This window comes from Haemaphysalis longicornis, unplaced genomic scaffold, assembly GCF_048455015.1.
Source record: "Haemaphysalis longicornis isolate Haplotype H1 unplaced genomic scaffold, Haemaphysalis longicornis Haplotype H1 scaffold_4, whole genome shotgun sequence".
Lineage (NCBI taxonomy): Eukaryota > Metazoa > Arthropoda > Arachnida > Ixodida > Ixodidae > Haemaphysalis > Haemaphysalis longicornis.
This window is the reverse complement of record NW_027526361.1, coordinates 61,983,075-62,003,191: the sequence shown is the minus strand read 5'-3', so window position 1 is coordinate 62,003,191 and position 20,117 is coordinate 61,983,075. Positions and strand designations below refer to the sequence as shown.

The 20,117-nt window shown below is 48.0% G+C and overlaps 1 protein-coding gene across 1 annotated transcript in view; it reads left to right on the top strand.

Annotated features, from left to right (window-relative positions):
• Positions 1-20,117, top strand: part of LOC144179769 (beta-mannosidase-like) — a 77,856-nt gene that overhangs the window by 48,847 nt on the left and 8,892 nt on the right. Inside the window, exons 13-14 of the mRNA XM_077708208.1 lie at positions 5,868-6,012; positions 16,497-16,705. Coding sequence (XP_077564334.1) covers positions 5,868-6,012; positions 16,497-16,705 — 354 coding nt within the window. The remainder of the gene's footprint in view (positions 1-5,867; positions 6,013-16,496; positions 16,706-20,117) is intronic.

Sequence of the window (20,117 nt, the reverse complement as noted above, 5' to 3'; positions counted from 1 at the left end):
CGCCGGCGAGAAGTGGCTCTGAGGAAGGGATCGTGAACTGAATCTTAAGCGAACGCACATCAGAGTCACGCGCACGCCACCCTCACGTTTTCGTCAAGCGTCGCGCCGTCGAGCGCCTCGTGCGGGCACAGCACACTGCCCCTCCCCTCCCCCACCGCAAACTTTCGGAGAGTGCTGGCTCGTGCCGCGACGGCGAACCGCCTCCCCTCCCATTTTCGCGACACTCTCCTCGTTTGCTTTCTTTCATCGTTCGCTTTTTCTTTCACTCGTCGGTCCAGCCATCGTTCGCGCGGTCACGACGACTGCGACGCGGCTAAGCCCACGAAAGGGCGACAGAGGGCTGCGCCCCAAAAAGAGAATGGCCATGTGATCCACTAGCTCATTTCCCACCCTAGAATTTATGTTGTTTTGCCGACAGCTGTGTGGTTGGCTGATGCCGGAAAAAGCAAACGCAAGTTAGGCAGGGCTTATAAGCTTGCAGAACGAGGTATTTGCGCTTAAGTGAATGTTACTTCTTTCTATAGTAGTAAGAATAGCGGAGTAAACATTGCAGTTACGAACGCACACGTAAACGTAGAAGCACCAGTGCGTACAGCTGTTGGTTCTGCGCGCAGTACGCCTGGTATAGCTGCACAGCAGTCCGGCGCTTTGGGGTTGTCTCACACGACAGTGGCTGATTAGCGTGAGCGGCATTGGGACCCTGCTTCCCTGCTTTGTCGCGTATACTCAATGTTTCGAAACGATTACTTTCTACCTTAGTAAAACAAGCCAGGTGCAAATACGGTCATAAACAAATCAAAGGCGGACAGCGGTCCTGCACAGTAAGGTGGCGCCATCTAGGAAAACTGACAGTAACAAGACGTGCTGGAGTCCTCTGCAGACTAAACGGCATACTAACGTTCGCTTGAAGGCCTGTCCTTGTTGCGTCATCGCGGACGTCAAGAAACACACAATACGGCAGGAGAATCCAAATTATAACTTTATTTGATTAATTTATCAGTAAATAAAGCGTCGTTTGCTGCCGGACAAGTTCTAGGGGCACTATAAAACACCAATTCATCCGAATAAACAAACTTGTATATTGTCTCCATGACCGCGTCGCTAGGCAACACAGAGCCTCGTGGAAAGCGGAGTGTTGGAGCTGTGCCTGCGCGTATGAAGTTCGGGGGCGTATTGACCACGCCCCCGCTCATTTCGCCAGCGGCGCAGCAGTCATAATTACTCCAGGCGCAAAACTGGGAGGAGCAGTCAGAAACGCTCAATGGCGCGTTGGGGCTTTCGCATTTACAACTCTTAAGTGGTGTGTAGGTGTCCTCGGATTTTTCGTTATTTTCTTAAATATTCCTGAATATCAGTATGTTGAAAATTAACGCTGGGGGAGTTAATTGTTTATTCGCAGCAAGCAAATGCCAGCCATGCTTCCCGTTTTGCTTGTTGCCCCACATTCGTGCAGTTCGGAGCGCCGTTGAGTTCGCTATTCCATCCATTATGCTTCGCATGATGGCCTTGTAGGGCATTTCAGCCACGTGCCATAGATATGTCGATGCACAAGCACGTATAACCGTAGGTGTGGTCGAATACATAATCGCCTCTCATAAAACACATTCACTCGCGTTAGCACACAGTAAGTGCCTTACAACGCTGACAGAACTTACGGGGGGGTGGAGGGGGGGGGGATCCTGTCGTGCGGGGCTAGAGCTTGGGCAATATAAAAATAAGAGTTCAGCTAAGCAAGCGTGCGGACACGCAAGCAACGTGTAAACGAGAACGAAAATGTGGTCGCTACGTGCCTGAAGTCATTTGATACAAAACAGGCCGTCTAAAATGGTGCAAAGGGCGGGGCAGTTGGCGTGGGGTGGCAACCAGCGGGCCCGGTGCGCCTAGTTTATTTTGCGTCTACGTGTACGTTGGATGCTAGATGCTCTTGCATTTGTTTATATCTTTTTTTTTGAGCCCATCGATTGTAATTTCTTGTGTTTTTAGTTCCCCTGTTCACGCTACGTAGCCTGTAAAAGTGCGTGCAAGGCTTGAAAAAAAGGAAAGAAATGCTTCGTGTCATGGACGCAGCTAGCTGGCGAAGCAACCCAGAAAGTAGGCCTAAAGGTTCAAGGTTTGACAAACCTTCCCTGGGGACTCATTTTCATGCGCCCAGTTCTGTCGACAGCAAAAAGGGGGCGCCACGCTGCGCCACTGTTGCTGGTTCCCGTGAAAGGGAAAGAAGGAAAGGTTGAAGAAGAAGAAAGTACAAGATTTGTAGCCGGCTCTGGAACTGCAATATAAGCCTTGCAGTTGCAAGATCAGTTCTTGTCGCATTCGGATCCCGGGTTTATGGCGCTGAAGCAAACACACAATTTAACACCTGGGCTACACGAGCGTTTGAAAGGACATTTCAGTCGAATGACCTTCGAAATTTCAAATGCCATTCGAACTGGAAGGAGTTCCGCCCGATCTACACGACAATTCTCAAGGCAGTTGGATGTTCCGCGTTCGCCCGCAATGTTTTGGTGTCGCCACTGCTGTCATGTTTCGTTAACAAAGGTTTAAATTTAGAGTTAAAATGAGCAAGAAATAGTTATTAGCGATCAAATTATTAGCAATCTACAAGCGTGCACAAAACGTGCGCTGACAGCCAGTTCTTTTTTTCTTTCGCAGCGCCGGTTTTGAGAGTACCAAGTTACCTTGTGATCGTAAAGCGAGGGATAGAAAACAAAAACAAGTGAAAAGTTATAAAAATTCTGCAGTTTAAACACCAATTTTCGCTCGTAAATAACTGTTTTTGTAATTACGGCATGCAGAAACTGCTCCCGAGAGTACGACCGCTTACGTTTCAAACGCCCTTGAGAACCTCAAAGGTCGTTGGTGGTGCTCCTTTGACGCAAATATCATTTCAACCAAAGGCCGTTGGAAAACGTCGTGTAGCATCTCAAAGGTGTCATTTAAGTCAAATGGCATTCGACTTAAACCCGCCGCGGTGGCTCAGTGGCTAAGGCGTTGTGCTGCTGAGCACGATGTCGCTGGTTCGATTCCCGGCCGCAGCGGCCGCTTTTATGACGGAGTCGAAAAGCAAAAACGCCCGTGTGTACGAGATTTCGGCGCACGTTAAAGATCCCGGGTGGTCAAAATTTATCCTGAGCCCTCCACTACGGCACGCCTCACCGCCTGTGTTGCGGCGGTGCGTTACACACTACAATCAATCAAATCAAAACATTCGACTCAAAGGCCTTCGAAACGCTCGTGTAGTACGGGTATGAAATAGCATTTACCTAGAGGAGGACTGTGGTGTACTTTTGCGTTAGAGATGACCACGATCTACTATTTGAAGATTGGTGCCGCTAATTGGTGTTTTTCACTTGCGCTGAACACAGTGTATATACCAGGCGCTTTTGCAATAAGCATGCATTCATAAGATGTGCGACCCCCACGACCACAAATGGTACTCGAGGTACGATCCGTGACTGCTGCAGAGGCACGGCCGTTTACCGACAGGGCACGCGAAATCTGTTTGCGTTGTAGAAGGGTAATGATATCCTACCTAGACCTTCTAACTCGACTTAGTTCGAGCGTGGAGCAGGTTTTATTCACTTCGGTCGCGCGAAAACTAACCTAGCGCGAAAATTGTGCCTTCTAAAACTTTTGCAACGTAGGCTACAGTTTCTGACAGGAAGCACAGACTGTTCTCTCATGACTTTCCAACGCTACTGTGGCAAAAGCTATTGTATTAAGGAACGTACCAAAGAACCAAGAAAGATACCATTGTTAACCATTGTTTGCCTCGACGTTAAACAGCTAGCGTAATATTTAATGAATATTGCTTTTGACCTTTACAAATTGTCGGGGTAAATCGTGAAACGAAGCACAAAATGCAACGATACAAGTAAGTTTAGAAACAAGCTTAACTTTTCACCCTGGTAAGTGGTAGCAGCTACCCCGGTGCGGCTCTAGAGTAACACGTGGGGCGAATCGAGTACGGACACGTTGTCCTTGGCGGGTACACAGGGCTAGCCCCATGGTGAATGATGACGCTGAAAGGCGGTGGAACCATAATTTATATTCCCGCGCTATCTGTGCTGCCCTGAGTGCCTATTGAGCCCTGTCGTGTTGGTCTGTCCCTCGAAAATCCGCTTCCCGCAATCACACGGCGACAAAAAATACAGAAACACCGATATTATCGAAAAATTCGCATCCTCTACCATGTGTCTGTGACATTACCTTTTTAAATAAATGTCTCTTCGCTTAATTAAGCGCAGCTAAATTTATTGCGCAAGGCATCCTTCCTTGGCGTGCGGTAGTGTATGTTTTTCGCTTGACGAATGCTAATTCCGCATTGAAGTCGAGGAAGCGTGTGATTTTTATTAGGTCAGAGAAAGACACGCCGATGACGTAGCAGTAATATCGATGGCCAAGGCGTTCTGCTGCTGAGCACGGGGAGGCGGGTTCGATTCCCGGCCGCCGCGGCCGCTTTTCTGATGGAGGCGAAAAGAAAAAACGCCCGTGTCTTCGAGATTTCGGCGCACGTTAAAGATTCCAAGGCGGTATAAATTAATCCGGAGCCCTCCGCTACGGAGCGCCTCATCGCCTGTGAAGCGTCGGCGCGTTAAACACCACAATGAATCAATGACACAACAGTAAAGTTATGTTTCGCAATCTTCGGTAAAAATACAGGACTTCAGACTGTACCATTTTTTTTATTTTGGCCGCTTCATACGTTCACGCAACGAACAATACTCTGTGGCAATAAAAGGCTGTGGTAGTTAATAGAAATTAGCGAGAGGTAACATTCCTTCGAAAGCACCACTCACGGCTGCCAAAACAGGTGAAGGATCAAATAAAATAACTTTTGAGTTATTCTTTTGCATTCTGCGGTCACTTGCATTTGGCATGCTGGGAGGGTGATGTTCTAGGCCGGCATTAATGTGAGTAGTCGGGGGTGTCAACATCAGACGTGATACCTCGAGCAGCAGGAAGCGCTGGTTTTACGTCAGCACAGAATCCGCTCTGGTAAGAACCAATAGTTCCTTCTTTTTTTTCTCGCGAAGTGTGGCAACCGCGAGCTACATCGGCGATAAATTTGTTCATAGAAAAAAGAGAAAAAAACAAAAGGGTGCTTCAAAGTTGCTCTCAAGAGAGAACAAGAGAAAAGAGGGAATTTCTCTTAGGAGGAAAGAGGGTACACGATGCTCCGGCGGACAAAATTTCTTACCACGTCACTCAGGCCTGTTGCAATTTCGGCCAAAATAAAGCATCCTTGCAAGTACATACTGGTGGTTGGTGGCGCTTGTATAATACTTAAGTCGTAACGGTCGAAACGCGCGACGCGAGGCTGCAAAGCGATATTGGGAAATGCCATGCACTCCGCCTATCATCATCATTGCTGTACCTCTCTAACGAGCGCTTTTCTCACGCCAAAAAGAGCGCTGCCATCAGCATTAACGAAAAGCACAATTGGTGGCTTTTCTTCCAGGGTTGCCGGTGACGTCGGTGTCCTATATTGCTAATCACATATGGTGATAGCCTATATGTGACTTGACTGGCATGCACATCGCGCTTTTCTTATCTAACGTCACGCGAAAACGTCCTGCTTGTTTGCTCTGTTGACGAATTTTAATACGTTTCCCAATGCGGGTGATTGGTTATTCAACCAGTTAGCCCTTTGGCAGGCGTGACCGAATACCAGCAAGAACCCGTTTGAAGGTGGAACCGGAGTGCCCACCGCATCTGCCATTAGCGGTGACTCAGATAAGAGTGACATACCAAACGGAATGTAATCACCTGCAGGCGCATGCGCAGATAAACGTCGCGGGAGAAGGGTCCGCATAGAAACTACGGTGAGCAGACTTGGACCAAATGTGATGCCGCTGTACGTGCAGGTGTACCAGGCAATGGGGGTCAAGACACAGGCCGAGCACTACCGGCGCCAGCGGCTTACGGTACGCAGATCGCAAGGCCTCACGATGGGCGCCATCTACTGGCACTTGAACGACGTCTGGCAGGCCCCCTCGTGGTCCTCCATCGGTGCGTATACCTTCGAGGAGCGAGACCCCTCGCGAGGCCCCGAGGCCCGAGCGGAGTACCCCCCCCCCCCCCTTCCTCCTGGAGACGCACTGCCTTTGTCAAAATTATTTTCTATGGTTAGGGTTCTGTGTCTCAAATAATTCAAAAAATAAGCGTAATGTTTAATTGCGACGAAATTATTTTTTGGGGTAGTGAGGAATATAGGTGTTTACTCTAGCCTTCTGGTAAGAAATGTTTCGGCCTCACTCGAGAGGTAAGTTTTTACTTTGAATTTTTTTGCGGCGTATGCACTTTCGCCACGGCCTCGAAAATTTTGATAAAAGACTTTACATCAGTACATGCAAGCAGCAGGAGGAGTATTATGTGGAAGAGAAGCATAAGCTGTTAGGCGTACTATGTTGGACTGGAGAGGGATGCAGCCAATCCTGCGGTACGACGATAGCGATCAGTTAGCTGGTTGACCAGGGCACGTGTTCTTTCTTTCTGAGTATATATTTGCAAAGTCAGTTGCGAGTTAGCACCGTCGTGTGTGTCTTCTCTTCTGTGTCCCGTTTCAAGGGCTACTTACGATGAATCAAAACCAACTAGCCCAGCTGTCAATTTTACTGATCAGTTAGCTGGCACTGAATTTTTCGGTTAGCGGAGGACTTAACACCCAAAACAGGGAACGGGGGTTACTTTTGAAATAGTGCTTGGAGGAAAGCAACCCATACATTGGATTGCGACAGGAAACGCAAATAAAAATCCAAAATTAAAGAAATTGATAAATATTGTTCCTCGAGAACTAGTTATAGAGAACTGCTACCTAAGACGGAAGGTGACTTTGGCCACGCGTATAGAACAGGAATGAAGCCAATAATAGGGATCTAAATTTAATTACGTACGGCAACGATGATGATGATGCTTATGGAAGTGATAATTATTGTCGTGGTCGTCATGTTTCTGTATGCTGTAGTCATCATAACGATGCTTGACCTTGACTGATCTTGAAGGTCAGGTACAGCCTTACGTACAGCCTTCGAGACTCATAAAAGACGTACTGTTAATAAGAGGAAAGCCATAAGAGTGAAAACAAGAAATGGCCTGGTGCGTGCCCCCTGGCAGGTGAACGTGACAGAACGTGAACACAAAAGTGCACGAAGAGGAGAGTTCTGACTGGGGGAAATCTGCCACGTGAACGGTGGGCACTCTGCCTGTCGGAGTAATTCACGTAAAAAGAGGAAGAAACGTCAGTGAAGAGAGAGGCGCTAACACCAGGTAGCAGTAAAGAAATCTGATATTCGCAAGGTTTAGCTTTCACGACAAGTAAACAGACCTTTTAGGAACCGAGGAATTTAAACAGCGAAGCTGTTACCAAATCGCAACTTTTCGTGTACGCAGTTAAAAATACCCAGAAATTGTCCAGCGCGCGGACATGAGCGCGGGCTCCGCGGCGACTCCAGGCACTTAACAACACCCCCCCCCCCCCCCCAAAAAAAAAAAAAATGCCGAGTGCTCGTGCGAGCGTGCCTTGCGACGACCGCCCAGCGTCCCCTGCGCACGTTTGTCAAGCCAAGCATATCCACTTTAGGAGATTGGCCAGATCGCACCCCCCCCCCCCCAATAAATAAATAAATAAACTCCAGCGTTCGCCGTAATCACGGGAAAACTTGCCCGGAACGAGAAAGACGCGCCATAGCGTACGCCTCTCCAAGGTGATGCCAATGATTATCGCCTGAAAAAAAAATTTACACCATCTTCCCGCGAGGGGGAACTTATGGGGTAGATGCGACGCATCGGGGGTTTCCGTTGCGTTTCCGTTATGTTAGCGTGTCCATTGTTGTTGTGTGTCATATTTTACGCAGCATGTTCACCCCCGATGCGTCGCATCTACCCCATGGTTCCCCTCGCGGGAAGATGGTGTAAATTTTATCGGGGTGGCTGGTGCTTGTTACGGTTGCGCCGAACATCGCGATAGCAGGCCTGTTAGTCTCCATTCAAATCATCGGTGGTCATCGGAGGATGTCATCGGCGGAGCGGCGGCGGAACGACTGAGTGGAGCAGCGCAGTTACCGCGTTTATATGCAGCGGAATGAGAGAGAGCAGCGCATAGCAGCGCATGCGCATGTGTTAACCGAGCGCAAGCTGCGCGCTAACCCGCTCCCACGCACAGCTGGCACGGCGACGGAGCGAGCGCCGGCGAGCGCTAACACGAGATGGCGCTGCGGTGAGAGCGGCGCTAGCACGCAGCTGGCGCGGCGAGGAGAATGGGGGAGGGATGCGGACTACGCCGGATGACGCAGGAGGGACAAGGCGAGTGAAAGAGATGCGTCGCATCTAAAAAAAGGAAGAAGGTCACACTTAAAGGAGCCATGAAGACAAAATACAAGTTAGGTTTATTAGAAAGACTGCTTAGTCCCGATAACAAAGATACCAATATCATTGCAACCTTCGAACAAATAACGGAGATATTACAGAAAACGTGTGAAGCAGTCGCGACCCCCTAGCCAATTTCCCGCAACTTTTCTATGACGTCACGGAACCTTGTTTGTGCGATTGGCGGCCACCTAACTGACGTGTCGCGACGACACATGACTGGACGTGTGTAATGGGGCCTCTAGTTCCATTTGGCCGCATTACTTGAATGCTAACATGCAGTTAACGCACTGAAAATTTGTTTTTATTTATGGCCCGTATGACGTCATTCTTGCTCATAACACGTCACTGGGGCGCAAAATTTGAAAGTTAATAAATACTTCTTGCTTTTTTTTTCTTTAAAAAACATCTTTTGTGGCTCTAATGGAGCTTGGTGAGATGCTGAATCCTAGTTCTTTCAAATTAAACGAAGTTGTATTTTCTCTTCATGGCTCCTTTAAGGTACGTCCTCACTTGCGGCGCCGCGCACGCGCAGCGCCGCGCGCGTGCGCGGCGCTGCGCGTGCGCCTACTCTTCGTGCGCCTACTACAGTAGGCGCAAAGTAGGCGTGCGCCTACTTTGCGCCTACTCTTCGCAACACTTCGCACTGCTGTTTCCCCACCCCGTTTAGCCTTTCGCTATAGCGAGAAAAAAGCTAGAACCTCCGGGTGTCTCGCGAGTAGCGGCATCCTCATCCCTGTCCTCAATTTCGCTGCTCACAAAGACCGGAATCCGGCACTTCTCACGCCAGTCATGTCAGAAGCGAGGGGTGGTATTTATCCGCTCATCGGCCTGCTCGTCGTGTGAAGAGAGTGTGCTGGGTATTCAGTAATTAAAGACTTTTTTCGTCATAAGCTGCTACGATTCCCCATGACGCTGAGAGCTAAGCACCTGTTAACAAAAAATTAGCAGTGCTTAACTCGGCTGTGCCAGGATATGCGTAGCGTCAGCTAAGGTTCAGCTGGTCATTCTTATGTTTCCTGGCTGTCTAGGATTAGCTAGATTGCCATACTTATTGCTGCTAAAATGGTTTCCAATCCAATTCAATCCAATCCTACTCAGTCGCGGTGGCGGCGGCTCCGGCGCGCCAGGTGTGCGCCGTGAGTCGTCACTGCTCCTCGCGCATGCGCAGTATGGCTCTCCAGGAGTCACGCGAAACTGCGCAACCTCGGCCAGTGTAGCTCACGCTACAAAACCTACATCGCACGGTTAAAAGCAAAACGAAGAGTAGAAGGAGGAGGGGGAGAGAGTCTCCGCGTCTCGCGTCTTGGTGGCGACAATCAGAAGCTCGTAACGATTCCGCCGTTGCATGCAGCCATATCGCCCAGATGGCTGGAATAGGCCTGCTATTTTTTTCTATAGCTTGTGTACGTTTTCTTCTCTCTTTTTTGTTTTTGTTTTGATAGCCGCAGTAAACTGTGCGTCATCATTTTCGGTAGAAAAAAGAAAGTTTATAAAGCTTCCAGAGGGCCAGCCAGAAAGAAAAGAACGCCCCAGGAATCTCATACTCTTCCTTCCCTTTATAGGTCCAAGAATGCACCCCCTTTTTTCAACGCTAGATGGTTTAAAAGCGGAGCGGCTGCGGACGTTTATGACCACCGGTCGGCTGTAACGTCGGGCAAGCACAAAAGTTTGTTTTGGGCTGTTTTCTTGTAACGGTGTTTCCCAACTTTCGACTAACGTCAACGCAGACAACAACGCTTCCCAGCTGTTATTGAATTACCGGGCCTCTCTGTGCAACTTCTTATCTGCAAGGAGTCGAAGGAAATATGACCTTGAATTCGTCCTTCGGTGCCAGCTTCGCTGGCATGTTCGCTCGTTTCTTTTTTTTCTTGTCTGAGCAGGTAGATAGATGTCTTTGGTCTAATAATAGAAACTTGTGATTTATCGGACTGGAAGCATCAGGTGAAAATGAAGCTTCTTGCAATATAAAAAAACGCATTGGGTACCGTAAACGTCGCCTCCCCCCATGGGGGTTACTCTTTTGTTCATTGTTCTATAGTACAATTTACAATCATATTTTTTTACCTTGAACCGCCACTTAAAAGCAAAAAGGCCCGTGTGTACGAGATTTCGGCGCACGTTGAAGATCCCCAGATGGTCAAAATTAATCTGGAGCCATCCACTACGGCGCGCTTCATCGCCTCCGTTGCGTCTGCGCGTTAAAACTCACAATCAAATCAATGAACCGCCACTTACACCCAACAACATTCAAAAGAATGAATAACGCAAAAGTATAAATTGCAGCCAAGTAAGAGATTTTAAACAGCAAGCAGTCACCGTGGACATCAAACGATTGCACTGACCGATACCGCACGGCAAGCCATGGTTGGTCTCTGCTCTGTCTGCGGGTCGGTTAGACGTCATGAGAGCTGCCAAAGTAATACGAACAACGTCGGTGTGTTTTCAAGAGCACGACCCAGTTGGAGTCGTTTGAACTCATCCGAAATATAGAGCACGCTTGCAGAGGCATCATTTGGAGGCCATTGTGCGGATGCGGATTGAGATATTAAGAAAAAATTAGCCACATCTTCCCGAAGGGAACGCTGAGTAGATGCGGAGCAACTCGGGGTTCCGTTGTGTTTCCGTTGTGTTCGTAGAACTTCATCGGAAGAACGGAGTGAAGTGGAGTCAACCGCAGCAAGCGCTGAACTGAACGCGCACAGCGCGCTGCCCGATTTACATTCAAGGTTGAAGGAGAGGAGACGAGAGGAGGAGAAATGCGCAAGCGCCGAGCATTCGCGCCGACGAAGCTCATGGTCCGCCGCTCGCTTCAAGCGTTTGCGCTCAGTGTCGGGTGCCCTTCGCTGCGCAGCTTTGTGTTCAGTGCACGTAGCGTTGCTGTTAGTTTGTGGGGTGGTGCTGACGCTTGCTTGCGCCAACCCACTAACTGACGGGCTGTTGCTTCCATCACACTTCATCGGAAGAACGGAGTGAAGTGGACTCAACCGCAGCAAGCGCTGAACTGAACGCGCGAAGCGCGCTACCCGATTTACATTCAACGTTGAAGGAGAGGAGACTAGAGGAGGAGAGATGCGCAAGCGCCGAGCATGCACCGCGAAAGCAGAAGCGAGAACGCGGGAGAAGCGAAAGCAAAGTGCACGCAGCTGGTACGAGAGAAGAAGTGGCGGGAGTATCGCGCAGCTGTGGGAGAGAGGGAAGGAGGAGAGTTGCGCATGCGCAGTGTGAGTGCGGACGCCGACGCGGGACATGCCCAGACTATAAGATGCTCCGCATCTAAAAAATCACGAGAGCCCTCGAGGAATGCGAGGTATGCATTCGCTAAACTGCATTATAAAGAATACACGGACAGATGATGTTGGTGCATACTGCGAACAATAAACGTTTTCAAACTGCAACTGAGCACATTTTTAACGCGGTAGTGACAAGCCGTAATGCAACTGTAAGCCGCTTATAGCACGCCGTGTAACTGTACACGCTACTACTTTATTATTTACTGCTGCAAGGAAGCCGACTATCGCAGCGTCATTTCTTGGTAGGTGGCCATGAAAGACTGTGCTTCGGTTGGCTAGCACCCTCCTTTAAGACGCAATTTCGACTTCGCTCTCTGTGCCTTGTTTTCTACCAAGCCTACGTTTATATCTTTCACAGTGATAGTGGATGTCGCCGATGGGCTGGTCGAAGCCCCACGTGAAGAGCACGTGACTAACCTGACGGACCCATCGCGCAGCGGTTATTAGCGCCGATTTATACTAGCCGCCCCAGAGAACCGCTAAAAGTGGCGCTCCGGTGAAGCACTGCAACTGTTACTAAATGTTACGGAGCTCTGCTAACCTCTAGTGCACCCTTACGTTTTGACGGTAATGGGACGTAGGTCTCTTTTGCGCATCAAATTGTCGGAATGTACGCACTCAGTCACCGATGCTGGTAGTTATAAGGCGATTTATAAACTTATACACGGCGCTCTTTTATTGGCATTGTTAGCTGCTTTCATGGGATGTTTTATTTTAAACATATACGCATAGGCAGAACGTGCAGAAGACGGCTACAAAAAAGCGATGCCTGAACTAAGAAAAACTGTGTGCTTTCGGAAAGTATGCTTCGCATATAAAAACAATTGCAGGAAGGCATAGAGACATAGGTTTCTAACAATGTTTAGGTGAAAGCCTATTGATCGATCGATCGATCGATCGATCGATTGATTGATTGATTGATTGATTGATTGATTGATTGATTGATTGATTGATTGATTGATTGATTGATTGATTGATTGTGAGGTTTAACGCGCCGACGCTTGACAGCTGACGAGGCGCGCTGTAGTGGAGGGCATGGATTTATTTTCAACACCAGGAGATCGTTAACCAGCGCCTAAATCCCGAACACACAGGCATTTTAGCTTTTCGCTTCCCTCAGAAAAGCCACCGCCAAGGCCGGGAATCGAACCCGCGTCCTTGGGCTCAGCAGCGCAATGCTTTACGTAGTAGGTGAAGCCTAGTTGGACGTACTGTTGATCTGCTGTTGGAACTTTTTTTTGAACTTTGCTGCCGCATCCGTTACCACTTGACCCGCCCCCTGTACAGCGCGCTCCGGAGGTCGTTCCTCGCGGTCGCCATTAGCCCGGAGCCTACTGTTCGCCGCCGTCGGTGCCTTCCCCTCTCGAGGCGGCTCGGCTCGTATTGCACTTGCGGCAGCGGCCTACCCTCCTCCAGCACTGTTGTTTCCCTTTCCAGGCGCGCGATCTCCGGCTCGCGATCGCAGTGACCACAACTCCAACTTTTTAAAAAAGATGCTGTTTAAGCTGGTGTTAGGCCGGCGAACGTGCGCAGGAAAACCTCGTTGAGTGGTGACGTCCTGCAATGACGTCATCGAGCGTGCTGGCACCGCTCGACCTTCGAGAATACTCTTCCCAGCTTGCTCTTCTCCTCACCAGTTCACGTGCGTTCGCGCCTCAAGTTGAAAGCACAGATAAGCTCGCGCTACAGACGCCGAGTTCCCGTAGCCGGTTGCCGCTGGTTCTAGCACATGCTTATGCGGTCCACTTTGGGATAGATGTAAGAGCCTGCGGACAAAACGGTCCGGGCCTGCCAGTCAGGTAGAACTTTCAGTGGCGAGTTCGGAAATCCATGTGAGGTGCAACAGCCGGGTCTCCTACAAAGGGAGAGGTGGGGCGACACAGAAGAAGAGCGCCACTCCCGCAGAAGAAAAAGCGCGGCGCGCCGCTACTCGTGAACGGATGCGACGACTTCAGTCCAACATCGAGTATTGCACCTGTGAAGTGACGGCGAAACGTCAGCGCAAAAGCGTAGGTAAAGGATGGGGGTAGGGTCAGTGTCGTAAGGGGCGCAACGCCCCCACCAATCCTTCCGACCTTTTTTCCGGGCATGTTTTTTACACGCTTCATGTATAAATTTTATTGTAAAAACGAGAATAATAATATAAGAAAACAAAAAAATATATTGTTGGGCGCAGACTATCTTTTTAATTTATTTTTTGGCCAGCAGGGTATATCACCCCCGAAAAATATTTCTGGATACGCCACTGCGTCATTCATTACTCTTTAAGGGGGCTAACGACGACACCACGCAGAAAAAATTACTGAAGTAACCACGCAGAAAACTTAGCCGAGTCTCCAATCATAACCACGCAAAAACATTTCAGGGAAGCTTGCACTCACGCGCAAGACTTGAATGGCGAAGCTGTTGTAGGTCAGCATTGCCGGACACTTAGTTAAGTTTCAGAACATTATTTACTTGCTTAGATGCGGTGCTAGTAATCGTGTGTGCATCGAAGATGTCTTCTTTTTCGGCGACTGGTGGATGCAAAGTCATCCTCAGTATTCTAGATATCCACCAGCTCTTCGTCATCGACTCGAGGCAGCGGTGGCGGGACCTGCAAGTCGTCTCGGGCAGGATTGGCACACTCGTAGCCATGTCTTCAATTATCCGTGATGGCTTCTACAGAATGCCGCGGCCGCGGTGACCTCTCCCGAGCAGGGTGTCTTTTAATCTTTAGCATTAGCACTGGAGTTTTTTTTAGATGCGACGCTAAGAGGAGCATCTCTTTCCGGCGGCCCTATCCTGCATGCGTCCGTCGTCCGCGTCCGCACAGCTACGTCTCTCCTCCGCTCGCCTCCTCTCCTCTCTCCGATAGCGAACACTCTCTCCCAACATCTGCGGTCGCGCTGCGCGTGGCGCCGCGCGTGGCTGCGCACTGTGAGCATGTACAGTACTCTCTCTCTCTCCGCGGTCTCCTCTCCCTCGGGCGCGCTGCGCATAGAAGTGGAGTGCCGCGCTCCGGCCGGTCTCTCAGTCGACGGTCGTCCGCGCTTGCGCTTGCGCTTGCTCTCTTGCCGTACCCGACGATTGCTTGATGCGACGCCAATGGAACCCCCCTCAGCGTCGCATCACACCAGGGTTCCCGCGAGGGGAGGTGGTCGTAATTTTTTTGTTTGTTTTTTTACAAGCGCGGTAGCGCGTGACGACAGCGCTGGAGTTTCCGTTTTTGCTAAAACCACTGCGCGCGCCGAGAACTCGGCGATAGCCGCGAAGCACGCGCTCATGAGTGCTAGTGATTTTCTTGGTATTTTTTTCTGCAACGGCGAACTAACGGCTTGTACAACAGTTCCGCGGTTAAAACTTAGCTGAACCAAGAATAGGCTAGTTGGGGCCACCAGCTTCACTGTTTGCCCAATTTTCGCGCCACTAGTGCGAAGCTGCCCCAATTTTTAGCCCGAAAGTGTTTTATTCCGGGTAACACCAAGATTACACAAACATCATATTCATCGTGGAAGTGACGCCAGTACAATGAAGCAAGCGGTCTGTAAAGGGTGCACCCCTGCACAAAGGGTCTTTTTGCGGGGAAGCAAACATTAGTACTAAAGAGGGCGTTATACTTACGGTTGTTCGTTTTCTGGTTTTATATTTTAACACGAAAGTGTTTTATGCCGGGATACAGCAAGATTTCACTGACGTTATATTCGTCACGGAAATGACACCAGTACGCCTTTGCCGAAGCGACCCGCTAGCAGGACGTCGCTCGCCAAGCCTACCCGCAAGACAGCCGCCGACCGGCAAATCATGTTCAGCTGCAGATTCAGCTGCACATTTCACTTTCGTGTTTTACCGATTCCTATGACAGAGGAATCAACCACAGTTTTTTTGTACCTCCGACTTTCTGTACCGCCCAACGCGAGGGCTTAAGGCTTTGAGATGTACGGGTGGCTTTCGCCTAACACGCCAGACAACGGCAACATGCGGAGGCCGAAAACAACACTCTAACCATTTCAAAAATCTAGAAAACCAGTATCGAAATATTATAAATTTTATTATTAAAATGCCAAGTATGGAATAAAATTGACATTTAAAATGGCTTTCAGTCTTGGCAAATATAGGACTTTGGCTTGGCATGAACGTACACACTGGTTTTTTGTTACTAGGAGGTAATTACTAAAAGCGTAGGGGAATTCGCAGCCATTGCATTTCCCTTAAGACGACACTGTGACCTTCTCGTTCAAGTGCATTAAGTGATACCATGAACATTTACTTTTCACGTTAACTGTAGTTTAAACTGTAGTTTAAATTTAAACACTCGCACCGGATTACCGCAAAAGATTTCTCAGCCTGGTATTCGCATAAACTTGAGCATGTATCAGCTATTCCCGTTGGCCATTTTTATTGGTATAAAGTACAGGTCTATGCTGTGAATTGTACAGCATTAGGTTCAGCTGTAATGTATGCAGGCTAATGACTTATAACTGTTGTACTTCTGATTTTAACTTGACGTATTGGGTTTTCTATTTAATGGCAGTTTGATCTTCATGCATATTTACGCATCAATACTCTTGCAAGGAGCCGTGTAGGAAATAAATAAATAAATAAATAAATAAATAAATAAATAAATAGATAGATAGATAGATAGATAGATAGATAGATAGATAGATAGATAAATAAATAAATAAATAAATAAATAAATAAATAAATAAATAAATAAATAAATAAATAAATAAATAAATAAATAAATAAATAAATAAATAAATAAATAAATAAATAAACAAACAAATAAATAAATAAATAAATAAATAAATAAATAAATAAATAAATAAATAAGCTTCCTTCGCCACACCCACGTAGACTACGCTGGCGAGTGGAAAATGCTGCACTACTTCGCGAGGCGGTTCTTCGCGCCGTTGCTCGTGTCGCCGTACGAGGAGGCTGGCCGCCTAATCGTCTACGTCCTGGACGACTTCTACCGAGACCGGCCTTACCAGCTACTGCTCCAAGTGAACCTCTACCACTACCGCTCCACGGAGCCCAAGACGTCGCTCACGCACAAGTTTATGGTGCGGCTCTTTGATACTTTGTGTATTTTGATAACGGGTGGAGCTGAGGGGAAATGACTCGGTACATGTCTGCTAAGTGTTTTTCAAAAAATCAACTTGCAAGAATTAATAAAAAATGAAGGGCAATTTGCAAGCGCAGAATCAGCGCTGTTTTTTTATGCGTGAAATTGGGTTGACAAGATAACGCTTGGAATGCTGCGATCTATGGCCTCTGCGGAACCAGCGCGCATCCACTCTGACGCAGTCCACGGGCGCGTAGCTCTCAAGGCCGCGCAGATCGCGAACCCTGGGTCCCAGCATTTCGAAATGCCCGAAATGTTTATTTTGGCACTGTTTTTATTCTGATCGCGCATTGGGGGCGCTATGAAATTGACGTTCACGAAAATTTCATTTTTAATAGTGCTAGCATGCGCGAAGCCACACTTAGGGGGGCACATGTTTATTGCAGCTACCGAAAGGGATAACGTTATTTTCAGTCACGTGTTTGAAACAACGCGCGATACTACTGAAGTTGAGATGGAAACATCTTTGTTCGCTATACCGCAGCAGCTGCTGCTTTTTTTCTGGTTGTTTCAGGTGTACGTGACCAATTAATTTAATTATATAGTCTCGTTTGGGAGAGCAATATTGATTTCTTCATACCAGTTTAAAACGCACTACGATATCATGGGGCGACGTTACAAATCATATGGCGCACTTTTTAGTCGAACCTAGTGAAAGAGGACGTTAAAGCAATTTCTGCTTGATCGCATATATATTGGCCATTGTGCTTATAATAAATTGGCGTTTCACCGTTATTATATGGTCACCTAAGTCAAGGGAGGGTTCGCGTACGCCTGGGGAAGCAAACGGGAAAATGAAATAACGTTCCCACCATGGTGACTCAGTGGCTAAGTCGTTGTGCTGGTTCCTGAGGGTAAGGGCACAGGAAGGTTACCGTCCTCTGTTGGCGGGGAAAAAAAGATGAAAACGCCCGTGTGTCGAGACTTTGGCGCACGTTAAAGATCTCCAGGTGGTGTAAATTGATGCGCCTCATAGTCAAGAGTTGCTTCAGTGCACAAAACACCGTATATAAAATAAACAAGCCTTTCTATACTCTGAATAGTCCACTACTTATTGCGAACCGCTTTTCACACAGCATTTGCATAACATACTTGTTACATGTCACATACATACATACATACATGTTACATACATACATGTTATATACATGTCGCTTTAATGCATAACATACATGTAAACGGCACCTTGAACATTTGACGAAATCTATAATTTTGCTCATCCGAATATCCAAGCATCAACACGTCTGCCCGGTAAAGTACACATATCCTATTATTAGTGTCTGAAGTCACAATCAAGTTAAGAATGTTGAATGCGCACTACAGCGTCGCCGGGACGACCAATGAAAGATTCCAGCCGTGCGTCAAGTTAATGGCATCTCGGCGTGTTCTTTTATTTCGAAGGCCAAAGCTTTCTTGGTGGGACAGATGGCGTGCTGTCAAAAAACTAATGCATTTCTTCATAGGCCGGTTGGTCGACATAAAACTCTGATAAGATGTCTGGACACACTGCGCATGCGTGAAACCGGGCTCCCATTATGTAAAGATGGTTACCTGATATCGCGAAAAAGTAATGCTTCTAGATAAGAGAGTACACGCATCGTTCATGAAGAAGGAGTACAACAGCATACCTTTATCTCGTAAACCAGGGATAGGTATACATTTAAATCGTTCGTAGATGCGTTTACTAGGGCGCAAAAAATCGTCTTAGGCTATGTTCAGACTACCGACACAGCGCCTTATCGTGATCAATGGGCGTAAAAAAGGGCGTGTCACGCAGTTCGGTTGGATGGTACGTGAAATGACGTCATTCTTAAAAGTTATTATGACAGTTACGGCAACAGTCTGAACCCGGCCTTACGTGTTCGTTCCGAGTTTGCGATTTGGCACTTTGAAGGTTTGACGATCGATTGGATGCACTTCAAGCAAAGGCTGGACGCACATCTGACGCGGTTTTTGTGTTAGAAAGCTCTCGCGCTTCTCTACTTTTCTTAAGGAATGAATGGTAGTGTTTTTATTAGCTATCTTGTCCCCCCAAAATGTCTGGTGTCCTTTTCCGGCATTCAGTGTAAGCTGCATTTTGACCAACGCATGCGCGCAACAACCAATTTTTCATTTACAGATTAGTAGACAATAGCGCGCGTATATCTGTCGCACTTCGTTCACGTCTTTATGACGCCAAACCTTTTCTCTTGAGACACGGTGCACTGACGTTGCAGGAAAATTTATACCTGCCAGCACCACTCGCTGCCCTCCTCATGTCATAGGAAAGATTTGTCGATCTTTTTTTTCTTTGTTCCCGTTCTGTAGCCTCTTACTGTGTTTTTGCCAACCAAAAGAATCGTTTATCAAGGACCACTTTGCGCATCTTCGAAGAACAATTATCGGGGATAAGCGATTGTCAGAGCTTCGATGACTTTCCTTATACTTGCAAACGACTCCAAAAGCAAGTTACGACTCTTCCACTCTGAAAGATATAGGCCACATTATAAAAATTTGTGAGCCCCTTACACCCTCCCTCCCCCCCCCCCCCCCTCCCCCAATCTGCTGCGCCATCCCATTTAGTTTCGTCAGTTCCCCATTCCACACGTTTCATGTAGCTTCACGTAAATGTTCTCATACAACATGATATCGCATTCATTAATGATCTCGCCAGCCTGCACAGGAGGGGAACATATATGGAGCTGGGCTCTTGCCTTTAGAAAGATGCTTATGCAACGCAGCATAGCACTCGAGCGCTGCAGGCAAGCATAACGTTTTTTTTTTTTTCGTTTTGAATGGCTAGGGCACGTCCTGCCATACGGCAGCTTCTGTGCTGCCCGTAGACCAGTAATGGCGATTCGAGGGAATGCAAGTCACGACCAAGCGCACTAACCCCTCTCCCTCCGTTCCGGTGGTCAGTAGGCGATCTGTGAAAAAAGACTTAACTAAGAATGACGACCTAAAAAAAGGGCATTGCGAAAAGAGCCGGAGGTTCAGCCAAGACAGGTGCAATGTTGGTTGAGTTAGGCTTGACTGTAATGAGTCACGAAGAATTATGAAGGAGTGAAAAAAAAAACAAGATGAGCCCCCCTGCGCACCCAAAAGGCAGAACGCAGTGACGAACAAGCTCGGAGGTTCATAACTGGCGATAAACCTTACTCCCACTCTGTGGACGCTGTAGCCGCACACCTCTTTTTGGAAGCCCGCGTTCAAGCCTAGGTTATTTGTTAACTCGCAGTATGATGTACGATGGCGCCCCGTAATTTGCTGGTGGGCGACGTGGGAAAAAAAATAACCCTTAGTTTATGCCCGCCGGCAAACTACCATCCTGGAAGCCTATAAAGTCGCAATTTCGGGAATGTAGCCGACAT